Genomic DNA, 27,393 nt, shown 5'->3' on the forward strand with positions numbered 1-27,393 from the left:
CCCTCAGTTACGTGATCTCCCAGTGGAGTCTGGGAGATGAAGTCCGAGTCTTTCTGAGAGCTCACCGAATGCATGACAATGTATTTGAAAATGTTACTGTGGTTTAAAACATTACAACTATGCTATAGAACATTTAAACACCATTGCATTTAAATTGCTAAATGATTGAATTTGTTCTTCAAACTGAACTAAATCTAAATCTCAGTCCACATCAGAGTCAAATATGGCTATCATTTATTTGAGCTGTAAGGTTGAAGACAAGAAAAAAAGAATCTAGTCAGTAATCAGGGTGTGCAAAATAACAAGGCCTCATTCAAATCAATTGCACTTACATACTTTTTAGGTAATGAACCCAAAGTTGCTCATTTTATCACCTATACATATTACTATAACCATGTTACACAGTATTGCCTTAAACATTTGGGGACCCTGAATGCTTTTATGTGGTTCTAGAGTTATTTATAGTAATGAAAGCCACTGATACATTTTAGACTCTCCTCTAGAAGCAGTAATCAGAAAGCAATATTGTGTACCTGACATCTATGACCAACTTTAAACAGTCAGTTTTTCTCTTCCTCGCCTGTCATACACAGACATAACTGAAGGCAGTCTGACCCTGAGGAGCTGCTGTCCCTATGTCCGGTTACACAGGAAGGCAGGTTTAATTACTCTAAGCTGTGATTATGTGAATCACATGGTATAATACTTAGGGGACGATCTGACACTCAGGACACCAGGACAGTCAGACCCGCTTTAATCAAGGAATTAATATGCAGGCAGTGCATGCATTCTGTCCTCCGATGGCAGTGTCTATTGCAAACGTGAGGAGAGCTTGAGGAGTTTAAATGAGTGAATGTCCTCAAGGCTGGATGGCTAGCTGGTAAAGTGGACAAGTGGGCTCAGTTTGTGGATTCTTGACTTGGAGACACTGTAATAAGACTCAGACTCAGAGTACAACATCACCAAAAAATGTTCACCTGCCAAAGACCATGGCATGTTAAAGAGGAATTCCACAGATTTTCCAAACGGTCTGCATAATGAAATGGTTAAGATGTAAACACAGTCATTCAGAGTGGTTTGATGTGAGATGCTCTTTTCAGAAGACACATGTGGGTTCACTGGAGGTTTTGCATAGTAAATAAAATGGCTATAGTTGCATTATAGACATCATAACCCCTGGTTCCTATCAGGAATCGGAGTCTGTTTCTCTAGAATGGCGATTCTCCAACCGTGGTATGTGTACGCCCAGGGGGACATCGAATGTCATTGGGGGTATATAAAAAAATTCAGGCACATAGCAAACTTCTTCGTTTATCATATGCGTGAATGAAGTGAGTATCCATTACTGTTTTTAAGGCCTGTATGATCCTTGTCATGTACTTAACCTTTCACAGACGCAGCCTAGATTTCGGTTTCAGTGAACTATTAGTGTGTAGCTGTTGTGGTCAGCACTTAGCCGTCAGCGTTTTGCGTATGTCTTTAAATATTGAATTCTGAGTGGATGTTAGTTTACTGTGATAGATGCGATGTGTGGTTCAGGTTAGTGAACATTTTGTTACTCACTGTTTATTCTTTCTCACACAAGTGAGTGACCATCATATTGATGGTGCAGCCTTTATGATTACAAAGGAAAAAAAGTTCAGTCCTCTGCCACCCTGAGCTCTGTCCAGAACTTCTGAGTGACCCACAAATAATTCAGTAGTTCAGAAACATCCGTAACAGTATTTATTTATTAATGTTATTCTTTTAAATGTAAGTTGTACATTTGTCAGAAAAAGGTACTACAAAGAAGACTTTTGTTTTGAAAAATGAGTGGAATTCACCTTCCTAACTGTACACATTTGACCTAACTGTACCCATGTGAGAGCTGTTCACACTTTAAAGACATGATTTGGCTAAAATTTCAAGACATGTTTGGTGTCCAAATTTTGCTTCTTTAATTTAGATCACCCAAATTTTTGCAGACTTGCAATGAGAGTAACTGCGAAACTACAGTGGAATTACTGCAAACTACAAAAATGAACTGAACATCACTGTAAATCATCTTAAACCACATCAACAAGTCTGCGAGACCTTAATGGAGATCTGGAGAGGGTCAAGTGAAGTTTCGAAGGTGTATTTACAGAAAAGATTTGAGTGACTATTGCCTTCTAGTCTTTGTTGGCAATGCTAGCTCCAGCGCTAAACTAAAGCAACCAAACAAGTCTTGTCTTATATGTGTAAGTGGAAATCTGAGTAAATTCGATGTTTCATCGAACTGTTCCTTTAACTCTTAGAAGTCGCAGTTATCACCGGCAAATCACTGCGAAATTTTGCTCAAAGTGAAGATTCTACATTTTCTTGGGTCTGTAAGTAGAGGATATTTATTTTGGTTTAAATTTGATCGAAGGTCATTGTAGTGCATATCAGTCTTGTTTTACACAGAGAAAAAAAATCCTATACATTTTTGTTGCGTTTTTTTACATTGAAACAAATGGAAAAAGTCAAACTCAAACCTGTCAAGAGAATGTAAAGAGAATGTTAATGTAAATCCGTAAGTTAACTATATAACTGGAGATGAAATTATGTATTTATCTATGAACAGTATAATAGAATGACAGTAATAACTCTCAGCCTCTAAGCGTTAACAACAGGTGTAAAAAGGATCCAGATTAGCATGGTGTGTCCAGTCAGTAAAGTCCTTCAGACAGCTGGCACTTGGAGCATGGGCCTTTTAAGCTCAAAGTTCACTGCTGTCCAGTAATGGTGGGCTTCATGTAAGTGAAGACAATTAACGATTAAGACAATTAAAATGGCAACGACTATTAACATGACGGGGGCAAAAAGGGAGAATTAACATGATATATGGAATTCTCGAGACATTGCCTTAAGGTGCTGCCTTCACTCCAAGCCATGTTCTTAACCCATGTTCTTATACTGAGTTGTGAGCGTAATCCAGCGTCAGTCACTTCTCATAGTCCTCTGTCCATGTGCGCTTAGAAAGACGTCGTGTTGGATGTGATTTTATTCTCCACACGGTCCAGGCGGTCTATGGCAACACTCTCAAAGGCTCTCCTCATGATGGGGTGCTCCTCCAGAACTTCATTAAAACTGTCCACACTGAGAGAATACAGTCTGCAGTAGGTGTCCGCTCTCACGCTAGCTGTTCGACGGCCACGGGTCAGCAGGCAGATCTCTGAATAAAAGAAGCAGATATTTAATCAGCTGTTTTCTACCAGTGACTGTTCTGTATCATTCCTGGACCTTTTAACATGTAGCGACTGTCACATCAAAAACTCACAACTCAGTTCATTTCAGCTTTTATTTTTTGGCTTGATTTGAAAATGTTAGCTGCCTTATGTATTGGGTGAACATTTTACGATGAGTGGACCAACAGAAATGGTCCACAATTACTTGGAAGCAAATCATTAACAAGTACATTACTGTGCAAATGTAGAGACCACCCTTCATTTATTTAGTTTTCATTTAAATGGCTATTAAGTACAATGTATTCATTTTTTGGAAGATATTTCAGAGGAGATGAGATGTGAGATAAGCAAGGGGAAAATAAAAAACGGGACTTCTCACAACCGTGCAAGACCTGGTAGACCACCATAACTGTCACCATCAGATAAACAGATAAAATATTTCATTTTTGCTTCAGATTAAAAAAACACAGCTGCTTCTGTTCATCCTTGCACTGTGAGCAGAAAACACAACAAATCTGAAAGGATGTGTAGAAAGGCTGTAAAGAAAAAACGATTTGAAACGGTAAATCTGTCCATCAGTCTCTGAAATGGCTGTGTTTTTTTTGCTTTTTTCCTTGACATTGAATAAATTAATAACTTGCACTAAGATAATGACGGGTGGTCTCTGGCTTTTGCACAGTAGCATAAAATGAAGTTAACAATATTTTTCTTCTATTATTAAATTAGCATTTTTTAAGATACTAGGTTTTGTTAAAATAGTACAAAATAATGATACCAGTGAAGATTATTGTTATAATAAAAAAAACCTTATAAGTAAAGATGTTGAAAGCAAGAGTATCAGTCGATCAGCCCAATATTTATTTTAGAAAAACTACTGAGCTTTAAAATGAGCTTTTTTTAATTAAGCACGTAAGATGAACATCTAAAATCCTCAAACCTCTCAAACAATCTACTAACTAAGAAGAAGAAACAGCGAACATCCTATCACACAGTGTGAGTGCATGCTTATAGGCTAGATTTATTCCAAGATTGGATCAGATTTATTATATTTCATTATAACTTCAATGGAGAAGGCTGAGGCAGTTGGTAGGAAGAAATCCAAACAGGATGAAAAGTTAATGGACCCAAAGCAAACGACGTGTACACTCACCTCCAAAGTAGCAGCCATCGCTGAGTTTTTTCTCCTTCTTCTCGCGTGTGATGACAGTGACACAGCCATGCTGGATGAAGTACATTTTCCGACCCAGCGTTCCCTCACGAATGATGATGTCACCTGGCAGGAAGACCTCAAAGCGCAGCTTGGTCAGGAGCACAGTGACGAAGTGTGGATCAGCGTTGCCAAACAGCGGCATGTTCGCCACCAGTCCACGACAGTTGTAGCTCACTATGTCCTAGTGGAAAAACACGGGAGACAGGTTAGTACTAATACATTTTTACTGTTGTAGCTCTAGAACTGCTTTGTAAGAAAATTATAATCAGTGCTTAATATTTCTGAGTACCATCTTTCTCTGTTTTTAAGACATCTAGGGGCAGATTTACTAAGAGAGGCACTAATTGCTGATAGTTTAGAGACACTTTGTGCTGGTGTGGGGGGCTAATTTAGCGGGTCATCTTCTAAGAACTTTTAAGGTATGCCCAGCTCAATATGAACGCAATATGAATCTTGCTCACATTTTTGTAAAGCAAAAATTGGTGTTTGTTCATAAAAGTTTTTGGCAGCATGATGTCTATATTTTTACTTATTATGTTAAAAGTTTGAATATTCATCTCATAATAATAACTTGTTTTCTGACTTAAAATATATAATAATAATTTGTTATTGCTTTTCAAGAAGGTAATTACTTTGAAAAAGTAAGCCATTATTTTATATATACACACCATGTCAAAATGTTGAGAAATCATTATTTGTCATAATAATTCAAAATTTCAAAAGGTTGAAAACAAAATTCGACATACTTAGAAATGGGGGAAAATCAATAAATTAAATTTTTTAACCTTGCAGCTTCCATTTTGATGGAAGGATGTCTCTGATTTTCCAAATTTCAGTATAATTCAGCAAATGGCTCCTATCAGGACCACTGTGAACAACTCTGACTAAGCAAGTTTCACTAGAACACTGCATTTCACATCAAGCCACTTGGAATGACTTTGTTTAAATTGCAAACATTTAATTACAGAAAGATTACAATTCCCATTTAACGCCAAATTCAAAAGCAACTTTTGATAGGTGTTAAACAGACATGATACATAACTGTATTAGTAACAGTCTTTGTAGTAGGTAGTTCATTACTGTAGGGACAGAATTCAGATATACAGAATATAACTAACATGGAGAAAAAGAGCTACATAATGAGAGAACACCTCTTTAAGTGGGTCACTGAGTTCTCCTAGAATGTTTTCCTCGTCAAACATCTTTCCTTGGAAACGGTGCTCATAATAGTCATGGATCCTCTGTCTCATGTCAGCAGGCAGCTTATGGAAGGACATGTATTGTTGCACTTGTTTGTACTGTAACAAACACAACATCCAAACCTTTCAGTACGAAGTGTTATACAACTCGAAGAGCAGCTTTTTGTCTCTGTATAAAACTCATTATCCTTAATATTATTGACAAAAAATAACATTGACTAGTTTATCATTACTACATGGTTATTACTGTTTGCAGATTTGGCACAGACAAATATAGCAGCAATGTAAAGAAAACAAAGAAACAGAAAAATGTAAATTACAGAGGATAACGTAGGACCTAACCATTTTACAGATACAGATTTTCATCTAAACCAGGTCACTAATTAGACTACCTGAATCAGGACAACAAAGAATCCCAAAGGTTTTCCATATTAAAGCACACTTGCAATGAGTGGTGGACAATATGATGATATGATCTTGTCGTTATCACGATAAACAGCATGCTTTTTTTCGTTCATGCTTGAAGAAAAAAAAAATAATTATATGTTCACAAAGAGTGCATAATTGGTCCTGTTTAACTGGATTTAGGTGCACTTTACAGACTGTAGTCTGTCTGTTTTTCAATAGTCAGGACCCCACAGGACCACCACAGAGCAGGTACTATTTGGGTGGTGGATCATTCTCAGCACTGCAGTGACACTGACACTGGTGGTGGTGTGTTAGTGTGTGTTATGCTGGTACGAGTGGATCAGACACAGCAGTGCTGCTGGAGTTTTTAAACACTGTGACCACTCCATTATACATTCATACCTTGTTGATCCACCTTGTAAAGTCAGAGACGATAGCTCATCTGTTGCTAGACTAGAATCGTCCTCTAGTCTTTCATCAGTGGTCACAGAACACTGTCCACAGGATGCTGTTCCTTAGAATGTTTTTGGCTGGTGGACTGTTCTCAGTCCAGCAGCGACACTCAGGTGTTTAAAAACTCCAGCAGCACTGCTGTGTCTGATCCACTCTCACCAGCGTAAAACACACTAACACATCACCCAAATAATACCTGCTTTGTGGTGGTCCTGCAGGGGTCCTAACCACTGAAAAACAGAGTGAACCAACCCTAACCCTAACCAAAGGGATTATGCAGAAAATAGCTGCAGTCTGTAATTAGAGAACTGCAAAGTGCACTTATATGGTAAGTGAACAGAGTTGTTGATGGCTGCTGTTTTTATATCACACACTATTAGTGCTTTGTACAACAAAATAACATGACACACATTGTGCATCATGAAAACATCTTTAAATATCATGGTATGATATTTCTGCCATATCGCCCACCCCTAAACAAAACTGCCAGACTGAAAAGGTAATGACTTCAGCAGATACCTTCTCCTGGTACTGACGATGTGAGGCATCCAGAGATTGCACCAGGTTGGTGGCATGGCCCAGGAACATGGCGTAACAGGTGGCACCTATAATCATGCTGATCATAGTGAGCCACACGTCGGTCAGTCTCTCAGGAGCTTGAGCTCCATAACCGATACACAGCATGTGGCTCATAGCCATGAAGAGAGCATAGGAATACTGCACCTCCCAGGTGGCATTCTGACAAAGGAGGGTAGTAAGAAGGAGAATCATGGTCAAGAAGTTAAAATGACAACTACAACAATGCTATGAGAGAAAGATCCAACCACTAATTTATAATAAAGATCATCTTAAATATCCCAGAACACATTCAGCCTCCTCACCACCATGTTGTTTTTGGAGACCCAGCAGTTTGAGGGGAAGTCCTGCAGCATAGGCACCATGAACTGAAGACAGCCATCCCAGTGACACAGGAGAAGCATCATGCCAATCAGGTTCACTATCCGAACCACTGCGCTCGCCAGGTCGTATGTCATGTGGAAGATCTGAAAGAGAAAGAGAGGGGTCAGACTAGAGTCAAAGTTCCAAAGTTCAGCTTCAGAAGTTGACTGTATTTCATGGTTCTCACTATTCAAGTAACCTCTGTTATGAATTTACATTCATATAACCTTACTCCACATCTCAGATCTTCAGTTTCAGTGTTGTAAAGGAAATATTCTTGTACTTAATGGCCATTTTGCCTGGAAATTAAATGAAGGATGGTCTTTTAAACAGTTGTGTACTTCCCCACCAACTCTTCCCAAACTGACTCTACTGTGAAGTAATTCCAATTATTACCTTTTTCTTGATGCCCTTCTGTGCAATTTAGTTTTTCTCTGACTCTCAACACACCGACACACCTCAACTCATCAGCTGATCAACAAACCCTGGCTGAATTGAATGAATGTATTAGAGCAGCAAAAACACTAAACTGTGCATAAAGGGCTCCCTAAGTACCAGGACTGAGAACCACTGGTTTAGATTGCCACATACATGTATGGTCTACATTGATGTTCCAATCTCAAGTTCTTGAGCCCCAACTACATGGAATAGTTGTATTTTCCCTGCTGTAACATATCATTATTATATTATTAGCTAATTATCAAAGACCATTTGAGCTGAATCAGATGTGTCGGAGCAAGGAAAAACAAAGGTGAGCTGTGCAGTATGGGCTTCCGGACTGATCTAGACCAGTGGTTGCTGAACCCTCGTCCTGCAGTACAAAATTCAGGCAGAAAACAAAGAAAACTGTGCTGGGCAGTAGGTTCTTTGGTAGTGATCAACAACACATTTTTATGAGGTTCTAAGAAATGGTGAAACCCCTGTGACTGCATTTCCATACTGCGCTGGTTTCTCACCTCTTCCCACTGGTGTATGTAACGAATGAGTCTGGACAGTCGGAGTAATCTGAGCAGGCTGAGAATTTTAGTGAAGCGGACGATCCGCAAAGCCCTGGCAGTGCGGTACACTTCTGCCGATTCCACTCGAGCCTCCAGGTCCACAGCCAGGAAAATATAGTCCACTGGGATGGAGGAGATGAAATCCACAAGGAACCAGCCCTGCAGGTATCGGCGGCGGATTACCTGTGGGTCCAGGATGATGTGGCTGTTATCTCCCTCCAGGATGCCTGTGCGGAAGTTTAAGACCAGGTCGGTCAAGAAAAGAGTGTCCGAGGCCATGTTGAAGATCATCCATGGTAGCGTGTTCTGGTCTTCAAAGAAAGTGATGCCCCATGGCAAGATGACAAGGTTGCCCATCATCAGAAAGAGCATTACCAGATCCCAGTAGAACCTGGAAATAAAACACTGTTGATTGGAGTCACTTGTCATATTAACAATTTGCTGCTATTTTATTCAATAGAACTTAACCAGTGTAAATAATATAATTAACCTGTTAAATAAATAATGTAAGCTAGACACCAGAAGTTGTTTTATTTGATAAATAATATACTGTAATTATTTCTTTATAAGTGAGATTTGATTACCATGTTTCAAATCTGAGGTAACCTAATCGATATCCAGCTTTGTGAGTCGTCAGTACAGTCTCTAAAATTCCTCCAGTCTTTGAAGCTTCCTATAAATTAGCCCTACTAATGGAGCACTAGCATTACATTAGAATATATAATCTGGCCAATTGGTTGTGTATTATTAAAAAACAGTGATTGCAATCTGTTGAGTGGTAAAGTGCATATGTAGTGAGAACCTACAAGGTACAGACTGTTTTTGTTTGTCTGACTTTTCATTATTATCCAGAGATGTTCCCACCTTCCTGTTTTTACTTAAATGGGAGTAACACCATTTGTTTTTCTTTTCAAATTTTATGGACTATTCAATTATTGACTTGTAAAGTCTCTTGTTTTTTTGACCCCTGCCAGCCTTGTGTGCTCTGATTGTTGGAAAGCCCCTAACAAAGCCGCTCTGCACATGCAGTCTGCCTACAGGCCCCTTCCCTTACAGCCATAACGTTTGATGTCATGGCAGCTTAGGTCACATGCTAATTTGCGCTAAAGATACTCTCAATAGCAACCATGATATTAATCATGACATAAAAAATTTTATGTCATGACAATTACCAGCAATGGTAACATGATACTGTTATGTGACAACTCATGACAGCATATCGCTGCTGTCAGAACAAAACCTTGTATCTCCATTTTTGTCGTTTTTCAGTTTTTGATGTAATTTGAAAGAATCCAGGATCGTATACATTGTGTATAAATTTCACGATGAATGGACCAACAGAAGCGACCCAAATTATTCCGAAAAATGTAAAGTTCTCATTTTGGAGACGAGGTTTTGGTCGGACAACAGCGATTTGTTTATGTGTTTATGTTAACCTGTTTATGGCTTGGTTACATCAATGTTGTGTAGCAGGGCTGAAGTAAAGTATTACAAGCAATGTCTTCACTCGTCTGCCTCGTCAGGCTAAAAAATCTAGCAGAGCTGCCTGCAGGCCCTGGCTTTGAGTCCTTATAAGACGCATCACATTTGAAGAAGACTAGTAATGTACACCCGATTGTGCATCCGCTGCCCATGAAAAACATGGTTTAATGTTTGTTTTCACGATTCCACTTTTTTTTTTTTCCATTTGATTTGGTTGGTAAAAATATAAAAAATACAAATAAAAAATCTAAAGATGTTTAACGTCTGTATAACACAAAACGAAGTGATAATGATAAACTTTACTTGACATCAGCTTCTTTGTGATTGGTTCAACAATTTGAATTTAATCCGGTCGCTAAATCTGGCCAAAAATCCTGCGATCCATGTTAAAAGCATATAAGTGCTATTGCTTATTGCTCATCGGCCACTATTATTAGCAGCTTGTGCTGCCAGAACTATGTGAGAGTCTGCAACGAGTGAAATGTTAAAACAGGCAGATTATAAAGACAGTACAGTGCTGATGTGCTCTGAGAAAAGCATGTTCTGGTGTTGAATTCTCTCATGTGGTCTACACCATCGTAAAGATGCGTTCCCACCAGCTGAAGCGGGGCTCATAGTCCATAGTTCACCTGTTTGGTGCAGACCTGAATCCTAATAGGCCGAACTAAAGTATAGCTCCTCACCGACATGGCGCCAAAATGCTTGAGAAAATCCAAGTTTTTCCTGGATGTCTTACCTGTTGTGTGTACTGTTTATCTGTCAGTGGTTTGAGGTTTCTTCCTGTGGTCATTATTTCCAAAGTGGTGTCAATCAACACCTCTTACTGAACCCTGAACTCACCCATGAACTTGACCACCGAATGAGCTCACAACTTAATTATACTTATCATCCTGTTGCGGCATCTGACCCGTGTGAGAAGCAATCAGCTCCTTTCAGTGCTTGCTGGTGCTCATGCGGCCTAATGTTTTATGTACATTACACAACAGCTATGACCTGACATTCGCAGACTCATCTAGATCCTTCCTGGCCTTAAACGATAGATGTAAATGGAGAGTTTCTAGTGTAAAAGATTCATAGCTCTGTCATCTGTAAGTGTGGGGGTTTAGCATTTTACAAACACAACACTGTGAATTGTAATTAGACCATGTAACGTGAGAAGCAGTTGGTCTAAACTGACACAGGAAAGCTGAGTGAAGGCATTTTCTCTGGCTGTCACTACACAGATATCGTGCTCTGCTCCACTAACATAAATAAAAAGGTTTCGAATTAACACGTTGAATATTTTAGGCGACTCACTAAAGAAAGAGGCAAGTGCCTAAGTGCTAAACTAGAAGAAGCGTCTAATATTAATAGTTCACATATGAGAAGTGCAATGTATTGTGTGTTTGGTTCTCTTGCTTTTTATGAAGGCCTATTTTGCCTGACAGGAAAAAATTTTTATTACTCCTTTTTTGTTTTTGTTTTTTTCGTACAAAGTTTGATACCAACATAATTTCTTATTTTCTCAAAATATTAATTTAGTAACCATCCTTGTCATATTGAGCTACATGCAGGGCATCTAAGAATGGCTGTGATATCTCTGCCATTCTTAGATGGAATAATGATGTAAGCAGTAGTTTGGAAAAGAAAACTTTCAGATCATTATTTAGACAAAACCTGCTCTAGTGCTGTAAAATACATCCAAAGCAGCAGTTTAAAGCAGGTGGCAGTGGCAGAAAACAAGTGTTTTCTTTTCCATCAAAAATGTCTGCAATGAAATAAGCCATTTAACAGTACACAGTCAGTATTTAAAACCCACTGGTTTTCATTATTTTCTTCTATGAGCTGCAGTTTTAGTGATGGTTGATTCGGGTTGGGTGGGACTAAATTTGATGTCAGATCTGCCAAAGTGCCCATCAGAGTTCGCAATATAGCTGTTTGTAACATAGCTAGATGCTGCATTTGCAGGATCCCCCTGATACATTAGTTCAGTGTTATGTTAGCTAAAATGGTGAATAGGGTCTTTACTAGTCATTTTAGAGATCTAATTACATTTTAACGCTAATATTCAAGAACTCAGACTTTCATTTTATCATGGGTAACTGATACATCACGGACATATCGTGTGCAGTGTTTGAACACTCTGCAGTACATTATATCCGTAACCTTTAGCTGGCTAGCTAACTGCTGGGTCGTTTTTCTTGCCAGGTAGATGCAACGGTGACTCATTATGCTATCTGAAATGCCTACACACTATTATTGAGTTCATTTATGTGTATTTCTTGAACATAAGGCTGGTAAATGCATTTCTTTTCTATTAAAACTAAATTTTAAACATTTGAAACCATTTGAAGTTGACAGACTTTAATAAATGTAAAACAGAGTAGGTGCTTCTTTGTAATAATCTCCTCCCAGTACTTCTGCGCTTTGAAAGGAAAACTACTACAAATGTATTTGTTTGTCTCATGTGACATCACTGGGTGACTAAGCAGCGGCTGCACACAGTTCTTATGCATGGATAATGTCACATACTCTCGTGCTCACGTTCAGTTTTCTTGGTTAAATCCACATGATGAAGCAGCAGCAGCGTCAGCAGCTTCTGTTAATAATGTTGCGGCTTTCAGAAAGCACAGCATTTTTAAAAATTATATTTACATTTATTTCTTGCCCTGTAGGAGATCCCTGGCATGGAATTTAATGAGCATACTGAAAATAATTCATGGTAAGGACCATCTGTTAAAGTGAGCAGTACTCATTTGTGCAGAGAAGACCTTCTGGACATTTTCAGATAATGAGGCGATGCTTGAAGCACTTTTCAATGAGGTCCATTTAAATGTAGACATCTGTACATTAAGAAAGCTATTTACTCCACTGCCCAAACAGTTAAATTATAAAACCACTGTTACTCTGCAATCGGATACACACATTGAGCTAAGATTTTGCATTTGATAAGCATCAGCGTGATTATGAGTGTTTGCTCATCAAAGCATTTAACTCAATCAGTTCCAGATACATGATCCAGACTTTAAACACCTTTTTTTTTTCAACCACAGAATCACATCGTGTGTGCTAAATGAAACACACTAGCATGTTATGTTAAGTGATACTTTATTAATCCCACAAACAGGGACAAAATTCCACCTCCGCATTTAACCCATCTGTGAAGTGAAACACCACATACACACTAGTGAATAGACGCACACAAAAAGTGAGCACACTTGCCCGGAGCAGTGGGCAGCCCTATCCTATCTACATGTTATGTACGAAACTGGCCCACAAGCCTAAACATGCATTTTATGGAGTCCATGGTAAAACACAAAACGTGCTTCTCTTCCTCTTGCACACACAGTTGAGGGAGGGGTGCACAAAATGTGGAAGGGCTGGGCGTCCAGCTGATTACATACTCCTTTTTTAAGCAACTAGCAATGGCCAGTTACCTTTTAAAACCAGGTGAAAATTTGTGTTAGAGTCTCAAAAGACAGGTTGAGAGGCTTTCTTTAACAATGGCAGAAGACACCACAGTTAGACGAAGGCACGAGCCTTAAATATGTGCTGAAAAAACACTACGTGCAGTTTGCTGAGCTAAGCATGCTAAGATGCAGTCTTAGTAAACCAAAAGCTAAATTCAGCACATGCTGTGGTAGCATCGAGGCACATGTTACACCTGTGCTCGTATGCAGATCTGGCCCAGAGCGTTTCCTAAATACAGTGGTAGTGGTTGCCAAGTCTGTAAAAGTAGTATCCAGATGTGGGATTCCTAAAAAAATGGTCAAAAAGGATGTTCCATAATAAGGAATTCCTTTTCCTGCTTCAGTAATCCATCCATTACGTAGTACAGATTAAAGCATCAGTTTCAGGCTGATGTTTTCGAAGGATTACAACGTAAATGATAGTCTGAGAAAGCCTCATTGGACAGATGGTTGTTTATGTCTCTGTCGTACAGTCCTGAACTCACTGCCACCATAGATCCACCTTTATCTCCAGCTTTAATCACTAAGCCATCCTTACATCGCAAAGCTTTCAGGGCTGCACATTCATCCCGTTTAGATTATTTAGACAAATCGCTGTCCTCCATCTTGCGCTATGTAACAACTGCAGGATTTACATTTCAGTTGGGAAGGAACATGTTTCTTTGTGCTGCTTTAATCCTACAAACAGTGAATCCTACAAAAATGACCTGAGATGATGCATACATCCAGTGCGCTCTACATAATGGATGTACTACTGGACAAGAAACATCCAAAATGCTTATCACGAATCATCCCATTTATTCTCTTTTGTCTTTTATGATGACTCTAAGATTCATAATGCTGCAACAGATGCCCTCTTAAGACCCACAGTGTCAAACTACCTTGGAGCCTTGCAAGGTCACAATAGACACTTTCTCATTAAGAAACCAGCACTGGATTTGCCTCCTTATGTGGTTAACACAAACAATCATCTGAGCCACCAAATTAGGCCATTGCTGAGATTGTAAAAGGTGTCATGGTAAAAGGAATAGAAATACTAGCCTAGTCTATGGTGCTCTGTCAAGTTTGCACACTCTCCATGCAAAGCTCTTACCAAACACTTTAACAGTGTTCGCCGTCATTAGAAATTATTTTCAGTATTCTTGTTCTGTCTTCACTCTGCCTGCCTTCTCATGGCTCTCTGGGAATTGTAGTATGTCTGTATGAAGCAGATACATTAATGACATTCTTTTCATGTGGAGAGGAACCGAATCACAAAACATCACAAAACTTGCGGAAGCAGAAGAGAGCATTTAAGCAAGTTCGACAAAGAATACATTTGGCGTTTTTTGTGCATAAACAACTACGTAAAACACTACATTAGTTATATAATTAATCAACTTCCATGTATTCTGTTGGTTAGTTACTGTATGAAGGATTATATGAGGGCAGGGAGTTTTATGTAGAGTATAGCCATTAATACCACTGAGCCATTATCTGTTCTGAGATTATAGCTTAACTCTGACTAAGAAGTCGCAAGGCTTTAATTGCAGTTTTGACCTGATGGTGCTATGTGCATTTGTTGTTTCCTCTTTTATCTACAAACAAGGAGGCATGCAAACTCATTGGCATGAGAATTAAGCAACATATTGCATATTGTGCATAAATTCCAGTCTTGGAGAACAATTTAATCTGCCAGAGATGGAGACATGCTTAAAGTACTTTTAAGTACTTTTTTCTTGTTTAAGCTAACATAAGCTTCCTCCAAGACACCACCGTATCTTTTCAAATCACTACAAATGCAACATCATTGCACAGCTCAACATGCTTGAAGGAGAATGCTAATGAACAGCTAATTCTTTTATGCCAGCTGACAGATACACATGCTGGCTAGCATTTGAGGGCCATCCTACGAACCCAGAAAGAAGGAAGCCAGTTCCATAACTAAACAATTACATTTCAAACTGACTAAAAATGCTATATTTACACGCTTCCACAAGCGCATATATATTGCATATATGTCGGATTTAAACACAATGACCAATATGTGAGGCCAATAGCAAAAACAGAAAGGCCTTGTGGTTCACAGTTACAACCTGTGATTAGTTATAGTGGCACTTCCATGATTCATCACAATTTATCCAGAATGCTCAGTTAGGAAAGTTAGGCCATGTTAATAGTGTTAGTGATCAGAACGTGTAACATGTAATACACTTTTATACATAGCTGAGAATGCTAACGTAAGCAAGAGGCATTCTGTCACATTAGATTATTTACGAATCAAAAAAAAAAAAAAAAAAAGATCTTGCTCAGTCAGCATACACTGTGGCATCACTTGCCCTGGAGCAGGTCAGCTGTGGAGGGTAATTAGAGATTGAGCTGGTTAGAATTTGAGGCTGTAGTTAGCTAAACCAAGAATCAGGAAACCCCCTTGGTTTTCCCCTCCATATATATATATATATATATATATATATATTTCCCCCTGAAAAATGAATAACTTAATTAATTAATGGGCAATTTGGTCGATTAAATAAAGAAAGCTTGGTCTCAGATTTTTGCACAGATACAAACAAATACTAGTATATTATCCATCCATCCATCCATCCATCCATTATCTTCCGCTTGTCCGGGGTTCGGGTCGCGGGGGCAGCATCCTAAGCAATGAAGCCCAGACCTCCCTTTCCCCAGCCACTTCCACCAGCTCTCCAAGGGGGATTCCGAGGCGCTCCCAGGCCAGCTGGGCGATATAGTCGCGCCAGCGTGTCCTGGGTCTTCCCCGGGGTCTCCTCCCAGGTGGACTCGCCTGTGACACCTCCCGAGGGAGGCGTCCAGGAGGCATCCTAACCAGATGCCCGAACCACCTCAGCTGGCTCCTCTCGACGTGAAGAAGCAGCGGCTCTACTCCGAGTCCCTCCCGGATGACTGAACTTCTCACCCTATCTCTAAGGGAGAGTCCAGACACCCTGCGGAGGAAACTCATTTCGGCCGCTTGTATTCGCGATCTTATTCTTTCGGTCATTACCCAAAGCTCATGACCATAGGTGAGGGTGGGAACGTAGATCGACCGGTAAATCGAGAGCCTTGCCTTATGGCTCAGCTCTTTCTTTACCACAACAGACCGGTAAAGAGCCCGCATCACTGCTGACCCAGCACCAATCCGCCTGTCAATCTCCCGCTCCCTTGTACCATCACTCGTGAACAAGACCCCGAGATACTTGAACTCCTCCACTTGAGGCAAGAGCCTATCCCCGACCTAGAGAGGGCTCTCCACCCTTTTCCGCCTGAGAACCATGGTCTCGGATTTAGAGGTACTGATTCTCATCCCAGCCGCTTCACACTCGGCTGCAAACCGATCCAGCGAAAGCTGAAGTTCGCGGCCTGATGTCCCCAATAGGACCACATCATCTGCAAACAGCAGTGATGTGACCCTGAGGTCACCAAACCGGACACCCTCCATCCCTCGACTGCGCCTAGAAATTCTATCCATAAAAATTATGAATAGAATCGGTGACAAAGGGCAGCCCTGACGGAGTCCAACTCTCACTGGGAACGAGTCTGACTTACTGCCGGCTATGCGAACCAAACTCCAGCTTTGTTTGTACAGGGCCTGAATGGCTTGTAGCAAAGAGCCATGTACCCCGTACTCCCGAAGCACCTCCCACAGAATACCCCGGGGAACACAGTCGAATGCTTTCTCCAGATCCACAAAGCACATGTGGACTGGTTGGGCAAACTCCCATGAACCCTTCAGAATCCTGGAGAGGGTGAAGAGTTGGTCCAGTGTTCCACGACCAGGGCGGAACCCGCACTGTTCCTCCTGGATCCGAGGTTCGACTATAAGCCGGACTCTCTTCTCCAGTACCCCTGCATAGACCTTGCCAGGGAGGCTGAGGAGTGTGATTCCCCTGTAGTTGGAACACACCCTCCGGTCCCCTTTTTTAAAAAGAGGCACCACCACCCCAGTCTGCCAATCCAGTGGCACCGCCCCTGATGTCCACGCAATGTTGAAAAGGCGTGTCAGCCAAGACAGCCCCACAACATCCAGAGCCTTGAGGAACTCAGGGCGGATCTCACCCCACCCCTGGAGCCTTGCCACCAAGGAGCTTCTTAACTACCTTAGCGACTTCGGCCTCAGTAATGGACAAGCCTATTCCCATGTCCCCAGACTCAGCCTCCTCACTGGAGAACGTGTCGGTGGGATTGAGAAGGTCCTCAAAGTATTCCTTCCACCGCCCAATGACGTCTTCAGTCGAAGTCAGCAGCACACCATCTCCACTATATACAGTGCTAGTGGCACACTGCTTTCCCCTTCTGAGTCGCCTGACGGTTTGCCAGAATCTTCTCGGAGCCGACTTAAAGTCAGTTTCCAAGGCCTCACCAAACTCCTCCCATACACAGGTTTTTGCCTTGGCAACAACTGAAGCCGCAGATCGCTTGGCCTGTCGATACCTGCCAGCTGCCTCTGGTGTCCCACAGGCCAACCATGCCCGGTAGGACTACTTCTTCAGCATGACGGCATCTCTCACCTGGGGTGTCCACCACCGGGTTCGAGGATTACCGCCCCGACAGGCACCAACTACCTTACGGCCACAGCTACAGTCAGCCGCTTCAACAATGGAGGAGCGGAACATGGCCCACTCTCAGTCAATGTCCCCCACCTCCCCCGATATCTGGTCAAAGTTCTGACGGAGGTGTGAGTTGAAGATCAATCTGACAGGTTCTTCTGCTAGACGTTCCCAGCAAACCCTCACTATGCGTTTGGGCTTGCCTGGTCTGACCGGCATCTTCCCCCACCACCTGATCCAACTCACCACCAGGTGGTGATCAGTTGACAGCTCAGCTCCTCTCTTTACCCGAGTGTCCAAAACACATGGCTGCAAGTCCGATGACACGACTACAAAGTCAATCATTGAACTGCGGCCTAGGGTGTCCTGGTGCCATGTGCACTTATGGACATCCTTGTGTTCAAACATGGTGTTCGTGATGGACAAACTGTGGTTTGCGCAGAAGTCCAAAAACTGAACACCACTCGGGTTCAGATCAGAGAGGCCAATCCTCCCAATCACACCCCTCCAGGTCTCACTGTCATTGCCCACGTGAGCGTTAAAGTCCCCCAGTAGGACAATAGAGTCTCCAGGAGGAGCACTTTCAAGCACCCTTTCCAAGGACTCTAAGAAGGCTGGGTACTCTGAACTGCTGTTCGGTGCATAAGCACAGACAACAGTCAGGACCCGTTCCCCAACCCGAAGGCGTAGGGAAGCTACCCTCTCGTCCACCGGAGAAAACCCCAACATACAGGCACCGAGTCGAGGGGCTATGAGAAAGCCACACCTGCCCGCCGCCTCTCACCATGGGCAACTCCAGAAAAGAATAAAGTCCAGCCCCTCTCAAGGAGATTGGACCCAGAGCCCAAGCTGTGTGTTGAGGTGAGCCCGACTATATCTAGCCGGTATCTCTCAACCTCGCGCACCAACTCAGGCTCCTTCCCCGCCAGTGAGGTAACGTTCCAAGTTCCAAAAGCCAGTTTCAGCAACCGAGGATCAGAACGCCAAGGCCCACGCCTTCGGACAATGCCCTATCCACAACGCACCGAACCCCTACTACTGCCCCTCCCATTGGTGGTGGGTCGATGGGAGGGGGGACTCATGTAACTCCTTCGGGCTGGGCCCGGCCGGGCACCATGAGTAAATGCCCGGCCACCAGACGCTCGCTGGCGAGCCCCTCCCCCAGGCCTGGCTCCAGGGTGGGGCCCCGGTAACCCTGTTCCGGGCAGGGTACACAAGTCCTGTTTTTGTGTCTTCATAGGGGTTATTATGGATCACACTTTGTCTGACCTGTCACCTAGGACCAGTTTGCCATGGGAGACCCTACCAGGAGCTTTTGCTCCAGACAACATAGCTCCTAAGATCATTCAAGCACGCAAACCCCTCCACCACGATAAGGTGGTGATCCAAGGAGAGGGAAAGAAGAACCACGGCACTCGGACAGACGTGGCCCAGGATTCGGGCCCCTGGGCCACAATGTGCGTTCGAAATGTCGATGATCTGTGAAAGTAATGCAATTCACATCAATTCTCGCAGTTTGCTGCGTTCTTCATCGACGCACGAGCCGAGTGATACTAGTATGTTATGCACCCACTAAATGCAAGAGCAACTAAAACCTAAATAACAAACAAATAAATGGGCAAGGTTTTTGCACAAAAGCAACAAAATGCTACTAATTATGTTTTTCTGTGTCTTATTCAAAGCTAATGCTAGTCATGAAGGATCACTGCTTCTTATTCAAAGCTGATGTTACTGATGACGGAGTTCACTTTTCCTTTTCATGAAAAATGACCTTTTCATCTTCATGGTTTATTAAATCCTTAAAACGTGCCCTTTTCAGACAGAAACCTTCAACGTAACACAAGATCTTAAAGCAGGTGGACAGCTTTGTTAAAGCCCCAGCAAGGAATCAATGCGACCTTTCAAAGGCCGGCACTACAAGCATGTATTCGCAAAAATGTGTCATGCATACATTTTCATATCATGCTAGATTTTTGATGATGTCATTAGTTCTTGGAAAGCTGTAGTGCTGTCTCGGCATTTAAACATCATATTGTGCTTTCAGAGGCATTTTATTTACTTAATTGTATGAAATATTAACTCTCAACATCCTGTACTCCATCATGAGCTGTATGCAGCAACACTTTCAGCGATTTCCTTAGGTTTATGGCTTAAATCACAAAATCTTTTCAAAGTGGCAGCTTAGTGAAAATCTCAAACTTTTTACACTCTTCAAAGTGTCTTGTGTATCTTTGTCTCTGAACAGAAAGTCTAGTGATGCAAATGACTGACCTGCTGCTTTACCATGCAAATATCTGAACTATCAGCAAAGACAATCTGTTCACCCAGTCTATATCTAATGTGCACCTAAAACACCGCACAAAACAAGTATGGAACAAAGAATTCTGGTCCTCTATAGAAGATTAGTCTTCTCTCCATCCTTAAACACAATCCCTTTATCCTTTTATCTCGACCTCCACTTCCTGCACACTAATACGTGCCACAGGACGCCAACCTGACACCCGCAACCCTCCGTGGGTCTTTCCTGACCATCTAGTTTGCAGTGATACCCCACTTTGGCTCATGGTAACCTTATGAGGGGAGAGAATGGTAACTCAATGCCTTACACAAGTGTGTCTGTTTCAGCAGAGACTGAGAGGCCCAGCAGTGAATGTGTTCTGAGGGTGTAATTCAGAGCACTTGAGACACCCACTTGGCACTGTTGCGGTTTGAATGATGATATTTCATTAAGTTTTTATTTACCCATGTTGCTTTGCTATTTATATTCCAATATCAGATTGGAACACTTTTGATAACAATGACACTGAAAGCTATATTTTCCATAGTTCTTGTCCTAATTTCCCACATCCTCCAGTTCCTGGACTGCAGCATGTATGTGATGGGCGAGTGAGGCATCCCACCAAATAACAGACACTACTACCACCACCACCAACTACTATAAACAACGTTTACTGTGATCCGTTCTCGGAAACCTGCGTTAGTAAGAATGGCCCGATTTGTTTAATTCAAAGCAATGCGTAGCTGATTAAACCTTAATCCTATAGAAGCAGAGGTCAAGTTTATTTTTATTGCGTGTGTTATGATATACCTATACGCTATATTAAGCGTCTATACTTTTGTGCAACAGCATGGATGGGATAATAAATCCATACCAAGAATATATGCGGATTAATCTGGATTTTATACAATGACAGGCTGGTGAAAGTTCTTTGACCCACATCAGGCCACAACTTGGGTGAGCATCCCTGTTTGGGACCCAGGGCAGAAAAGCTGGCCCACCAATGTCACATTGCAGTTTTGGCTGTTTACTAGCTGTAGCCTTGCAAAAGCTTCTATGTTTGGCTGATTTTCTAGGTAGAAAGCAGGTCAACAAACATGGCACTTTCATCCAGTTTTGGTTCACAATTTTTATTCCACAGGCCACATTTTATGTTTTATGTTAAACTCATCAAATAAACAGTATTTGGGTTTTGAAATGTGTGTGTTCTCTGTAGAGGACGTGTTCACTTGTTTTCATTTAGAAAACCAACTAAACGTAATTTGACCAAGGGTGCCCAAACTTTTGCATACGACTAACCAAGCTATGTATGCCGAGTGTTGAAGTGTATTATTATATTATCGTAGGTATTCATGAGCCATAAGTGTAAAACTGTGCGAGTAGCAAGGGGGTCCAATGACACCCTTGCACTCCTGGTAGTTACACCACTGCTCCTTCAGCCCATGTTCCAAGTTCATTCATTAATTCATTCATTCATTCATTCACTTACCTAAAGTCACTGTATGGATGTATAATCCACACCCCAAAGGACCTGACTCGTTCCTGCTCAGCCGCGACCCCTTTGGCGCTTCCATACATGCGCAGGGAGAACTTGTTGACCCCTGGCTGCAGCATGGAGCTCAACTGCTTTTGGAGGTTCATGGACTGGTCAATAGAGTCATAGTCCTCAAAGTCTGGGGTGAACTTGACCCCCCCAGGGCCTGTGGTGTCAGGCATGTCTTTGCCAGAGCTGGAGGCAGTGGATGTGCGGTGGCCTGTGGTTGGGGTTGGTCCTTCAGACCCTACAGTCACCTCTGAGGGTTTGGAGTTGAGGTCGGCCACTGTGCCATCTTGATCATCGTAGCGGTTGACGAGAGACAGCAGCCTCCGGCTCAGGTCCCCACTTCGCTCTCCATTCACTGAGGACTGGGACGAGGAGCGCCAGCCCGGTAAAGAGAACCTGCCTCGCTGTCTGGAGTCGCCGTTAGGGGCCGGACGCTCCTCACTGCCCAATTCTTCACCTGCTCCTTTACCATCCATTCTCTAGCAACTTCAAGCTTTCATTTACTATTTGTAAATATACACCACCGTTCAGAAGTTTGGAATCAGTGTTTTTAATAATATGAAATCTGCTGATGTGGAATGGAGAAAATGCGGAGAATAACTACAACACACTGGATTTGTGCAACAGATCTCCACAAATAGGAAGCTAATAAGCTGTAAAATAATTATAATACATCTTAGGCTGATGAAGGGAGGGTCTGAACTGACTGGCTGCAAAGCAACAACAGTGAAGTTCTAATGAAACCTTGAAGGAGATATGAAGTACTGCAGATAGATAACAACAGTGTGCTATTTACCTTTTAATGGCCTATTTGGTTTCCAAAACACTTGAAAAATTAACAAAACATCTAAAACCATATTTTTATGAATACGTTTAAATCTACATTGTATAAGCTCCGACTGTTTATTAATAAACCCAAACAACTTCAAGTGATTCCAAACGTCTGAACGTGTAGCGAAGTTACGCTCTCAGCTCAGTGATGTCCGAGCCGGTAAGCAGTGACTGAATTCGTGGCTTCCCAAACGAGGAAGCCTCCTGGTTTGTCCATCCAGTTTGAGGAGCCTGAGAAGGTCAAAGTCGCACAAAAGAAAACGAAACGAAGTAACGGAGTTAAACGAACTACGAAACGTCACGCTAAACTGAAAGGAGACGCTGACAGAAAGTGCAGACCGATGTTTGCTCGAGTTTAAAGTCCGAACTTCCCAAAGGAAAAGTCCGTTTTGTACCTCCTTCCTTTGACCTCTCGTGTGTGCTCGGCGAGGAGAGTCCAGTCTGAGGAGCCTCGGTAGCGCGCGACTCTCTCTCTCTCTCTCTCTCTCTCTCTCTCTCTCTCTCACTCTCTCTCTCTCTCAGTCTCTCTCTCTCTCTCCCTGTCTCTCAGGCTCTCTCTCTCTCAGTCTCTCTCTCTCCCTCTGTCTCTAACTCTCTCTCTCTCTCTCTCTCTCTCTCTCCCTCTCTCTCAGGCTCTCTCTCTCTCAGTCTCTCTCTCTCCCTCTGTCTCTAAGTCTCTCTCTCTCTCTCTCTCTCTCCCTCTCTCTCAGGCTCTCTCTCTCTCTCTCTCCCTCTCTCTCAGGCTCTATCTCTCTCAGTCTCTCTCTCTCCCTCTGTCTCTAAGTCTCTCTCTCTCTCTCTCTCTCTCTCTCCCTCTCTCTCAGGCTCTCTCTCTCTCTCTCTCTCTCCCTCTGTCTCTAAGTCTCTCTCTCTCTCTCTCTCTCTCTCTCTCTCTCTCTCTCCCTCTCTCTCAGGCTCTCTCTCTCTCAGTCTCTCTCTCTCCCTCTGTCTCTAAGTCTCTCTCTCTCTCTCTCTCTCCCTCTCTCTCAGGCTCTCTCTCTCTCAGTCTCTCTCTCTCCCTCTGTCTCTAAGTCTCTCTCTCTCTCTCTCTCTCTCTCTCCCTCTCTCTCTCTCTCTCTCTCTGTCTCTCTCTCTCTCTGTCTGTATCTTGCGCAAGCGGAAAGATGAAATCCAGAGGTTGGGGCGTGTAATCGGCTTGCTGTCCCTCCTGCTGACACCTGAGTGTCCGCTTTAGTGCTCTCAGCGCGTCCACGCGCGACTCATCCACAAATCCACTCTCCCGCCGTTCGCCAGACTGGGCGCGCGCGGCGTGTCGTGAACGCGCAGGTGTCTCATTTCCAATTAAGAGATGTGAGCGAGTGGGTGAGGGACCCGGTGTCCTGCTGCTGTGTCCGAGTGGTAGTGAGACCCTCAGAAGAAGAGCACGACCACCAAAACAGTGTAGCACATGGCCTGAAACACATTAGCAACAAACACACACAGTAACCATAAAGCCACTCCTACTGTAGGCCAGCGTTTCTAGCTCGTGCAGGTCCTGTGGACTGTGGACGGGCTTTTTCACCATTAGACACTCCTCCCTTGTTGCTTCTTGGAGATGTAAAGTCAGAGACAGGAGTTCCTCTGTTGGTCGTCCTCTACTCCTTCATCAGTGGTCACAGGACGCTGTTGGCTGGATGTTTTTGGTTGGTGTACTGTTCCCAGTCCAGCAGCGACACTGAGGTGTTTAAAAACTCCAGCAGCACTGCTGTGTCTGATCCACTCAGACCAGCGCAACACACACCAACACACCACCACCACGTCAGTGTTACTGCAGTGCTGAGAATGATCCGCCACCCAGATAGTACGTGCTCTGTGAGGGTAAAAGGGGGTAACAGAGTATCAGAGAAACAGATGGACTACAGTCTGTAACTGTAGAACTACAAAGTGCAGCTATACAGTAAGTGGAGCTGATAAAATAATGTAGAAACAAAGAGCTTGTTTTAATGTTATGGCTGACTGGTGTATGTATGGAAAGCTGGACCTTTAGGAATTATTTTAAACACCCTTATAAATGCGTGTCACATCTGCTGCTAAAGAGAAGCTGGAGATGCTACTTATCAAGAGTTCACCAATTTAATTGTCAAGCTGGTAAACAAAGTCAAATCATCAAATCAAATCAAATTTATTTGTATAGCGCTTTTTACAACGGATGTTGTCACAAAGCAGCTTTACAGGATTTCAGAAAAGACAAAGTTTCCACAGGACTGAAAGAATGTACAGAATGTACAGAAACCCCCCAGTGGGCAAGCCAGGGGCAACAGTGGCAAGGAAAAACTCCCTCAGAACTGAGGAAGAAACCTTGGGAGGAACCAGGCTCACCAGGGGGGACCCATCCTCCTCTGGTCAAACTACCTACAAGTGATTATACTACTAATATTAATAGCAGTAATATTGATATTAGGAATATCTAGGAGTCTATGAGAACATCAGGGTAGGGTGGGCAGCCTAACAAAGCAACTTGAGAGAAGATGAAATAAACACAAACACAGTAAAACTTATAAGGAAAATAAACTGATAACTCCTTTTTGCCTTAATGTGACACAGATGTGATGTTTTCAGAGCTGCGTGGACATCCAAATCTGATCTTTTCAAATCATTTCTGAGCCGCTTTCCTATGTGGTTCTAAATGGGATACATATCTGATTTGTGCCGTTCAACCTTAACGAGAAGCAGAGAATCTGCAGTGAGGAGGATTGACTTTCATTAATGTCTTCTGAGTTTGCCAAACGCTAGAGGGCGCTCTCGAGCAGGTAAAAATGAATGGGTTAATGTGGAGCTTTTGAGCAAAATCATAGTTTGTAAATCCACACTTTTTGTATAGAATAATGCATTCATTTCCTGAACACTGAACAGCACTATGCACTTTAACACTACTGTTATATTTTCGAGTGCTTTTGAACTCCAGTTTAGGACTTTATAAAGTGTATGTTCATGATGTCAGTGAGTGCAAACGGCTTTACTCAGCCAAGGAGCCAACCATTCAGCACTCAGTAGCAGTAATGCTAACCACTCAGCACTCAGTAGCAGTAATGCTAACCATTCAGCACTCAGGAGCAGTAATTGTAACCATTCAGCACTCAGTAGCAGTAATGCTAACCACTCAGCACTCAGGAGCAGTAATGCTAACCATTCAGCACTCAGGAGCAGTAATGCTAACCACTCAGCACTCAGTAGCACTAATGCTAACCACTCAGCACTCAGTAGCAGTAATGCTAACCATTCAGCACTCAGTAGCAGTAATGCTAACCATTCAGCACTCAGGAGCAGTAATTGTAACCATTCAGCACTCAGTAGCAGTAACGCTAACCAATCAGCATCTTTCTGAGAATTGTTCAGAACAAGTTATCTGCGCAGAAAAGCCTTGTGCTACTGGTTTTTGTTAGTTTGCTGTTCATGACACACGTGGTTCATTCACGCGATGTTATTGATTAGGATGTGCGCATGTGGGTCATTTCAGGTTCACATTAACAAAGATCATATATAAGGTACACTAAGATGGTGCATGCCTATTCAAATGAACGGGGACGAAAAGGTTAATTTCCTGTCTGTTTAAATCTGACGTCAACCACTTCGCACTGCCCTCATCACCCCGGGCAGCTCACAAGACTCTAACAATTACAAAAATGACCACAAGTTTGCTGTAATATTAAAAGTGGGAAACAACTGTTAAAGTTTGGCAAAATGGGCAGAATTTCCAACTTGTGTTAATGGGGCTTGAGTCTTTTGTCTGCTTAAAGGGGATAATGACTTTCCTCTCTCGCTTGCCAAAAACATTTTGGCATGGTGGCGCTTGGCTTCTGTAACATTAATGGCAAGTTTGAGCCATTGAGTCATTATAGGAAAGTCGGTCCACTCAATGGCTATCTTGGTAACGCCACCAGGCAGTTATTTCCACCATGAACTGTGATTTCCACTCATAGAAGACCAGACTCCTATCTTTTTGAATGAAGGCCATATCAATGTTTTAAATGCATTGTTTTTTTATCACTGATAAAATCTAACATCTAACATCTAAAATCTAATATTCGATGTCCACATCGAAACATGAGGAGGGCGCTGATTTGCTCATTCTATTGAAGGGTGGGCGTTTGCTCATAAACAGACGCCATATCGAGTGTTCAAGCTTTTCCATTCATATCGTAATCAATGACCAGTCTCCTCCTCTATAACATCTCTGATTTGAGTCGCTTATGTACATCAATACGAACAATCAGCTTAAAAAGATCAGATCTGAGCAAAATTTTGGAATTGAGCAATGTAATGTAAAGGTAGTCTAAGAGGCTGAAGTCTAGTTACACTACCACTCACGTTTGATGTCAGTGATGTATCCAGGACTTGTGGAAGACCTAAAGTGACATTTCCTCACAAAATTTTTCCCACCCATTGTATATCCGAATGTGACTTGATTCCACTGACGGTTATTAAGTCTAACATGTAAGGCCTTCAGTTTGGCTCCTGAATTCCTAACCATTGGGAGCACTCCCCTGGCTGTGTCTACCTAAATACCACAGATAAAACATCCTTATCGGACAGTTTTGCATTGGCTGTTTCAAGATTTTAACCCCTTTGTTTATACTGACAATTTAACAATGTTTAACAATGAAATAAGAGACAAACTGCAATCATTACGTTTAAATACAAGCATTCCATAAAATAAAAATTAACTTTAGTCCAAAGGAATCATGAGGCCTGGGGGTTCCCACTGCTTGACTGCTAACCTAGCATTAATTAGGTTAAATGAACGTTAGGTAGTACTGACATCTACTCATATCCATCTTGGCAGTTTGCCGAGGGGGCAGTGAACGGAGACTTTCTGCTAGGGTATGAGATGTTTCCCATGCAGAATTCTCAGGTTCTAACATTCCCTGATG

General features: G+C 42.3%; 1 protein-coding gene and 1 non-coding gene across 3 annotated transcripts; both read right to left on the minus strand.

The window, feature by feature from the left end:
* Positions 1 to 2,295: 2,295 nt before the first annotated feature.
* hcn3 (hyperpolarization activated cyclic nucleotide-gated potassium channel 3) lies at positions 2,296 to 22,996 on the minus strand. 2 transcript variants are annotated; one of them, XM_017715368.2, is made up of 7 exons: positions 21,638 to 22,996; positions 8,579 to 8,786; positions 7,340 to 7,501; positions 6,978 to 7,196; positions 5,550 to 5,696; positions 4,339 to 4,579; positions 2,296 to 3,175 (listed from the first exon to the last, which is right to left on the minus strand). In XM_017715368.2, exons 1-7 carry the CDS (start codon positions 22,165 to 22,167, stop codon positions 2,976 to 2,978), a joined length of 1,707 nt encoding a protein of 568 aa, XP_017570857.2. In that variant the 5' UTR covers positions 22,168 to 22,996; the 3' UTR covers positions 2,296 to 2,975. The 2 variants fall into 2 exon arrangements, with proteins under 2 accessions (XP_017570857.2, XP_017570856.2); XM_017715367.2 differs by having other exon boundaries at positions 8,354 to 8,786; positions 21,638 to 22,995.
* Positions 19,280 to 19,433, minus strand: LOC119264572. The gene has a single exon (XR_005131135.1). It is a non-coding gene; the product is annotated as a 5.8S ribosomal RNA (ribosomal RNA).
* Positions 22,997 to 27,393: the final 4,397 nt, after the last annotated feature.

Source organism: Pygocentrus nattereri, chromosome 1 (assembly GCF_015220715.1).
Source record: "Pygocentrus nattereri isolate fPygNat1 chromosome 1, fPygNat1.pri, whole genome shotgun sequence".
NCBI classification, from domain to species: Eukaryota; Metazoa; Chordata; class Actinopteri; order Characiformes; family Serrasalmidae; genus Pygocentrus; species Pygocentrus nattereri.

What these genes read in the sequence shown, in the direction of transcription:
- hcn3 (XM_017715367.2), bottom strand. Translation starts at nt 22,167, where the DNA reads ATGGATGGTAAAGGAGCAGGTGAAGAATTGGGCAGTGAGGAGCGTCCG. An exon ending in ATCGTCAGTACCAGGAGAAG is followed by an intron (nt 5,697 to 6,977) that starts GTATCTGCTGAA and finishes TGTTTGTTACAG; the next exon opens with TACAAACAAGTGCAACAATA. An exon ending in CGATGGCTGCTACTTTGGAG is followed by an intron (nt 3,176 to 4,338) that starts GTGAGTGTACAC and finishes TCTTTTATTCAG; the next exon opens with AGATCTGCCTGCTGACCCGT.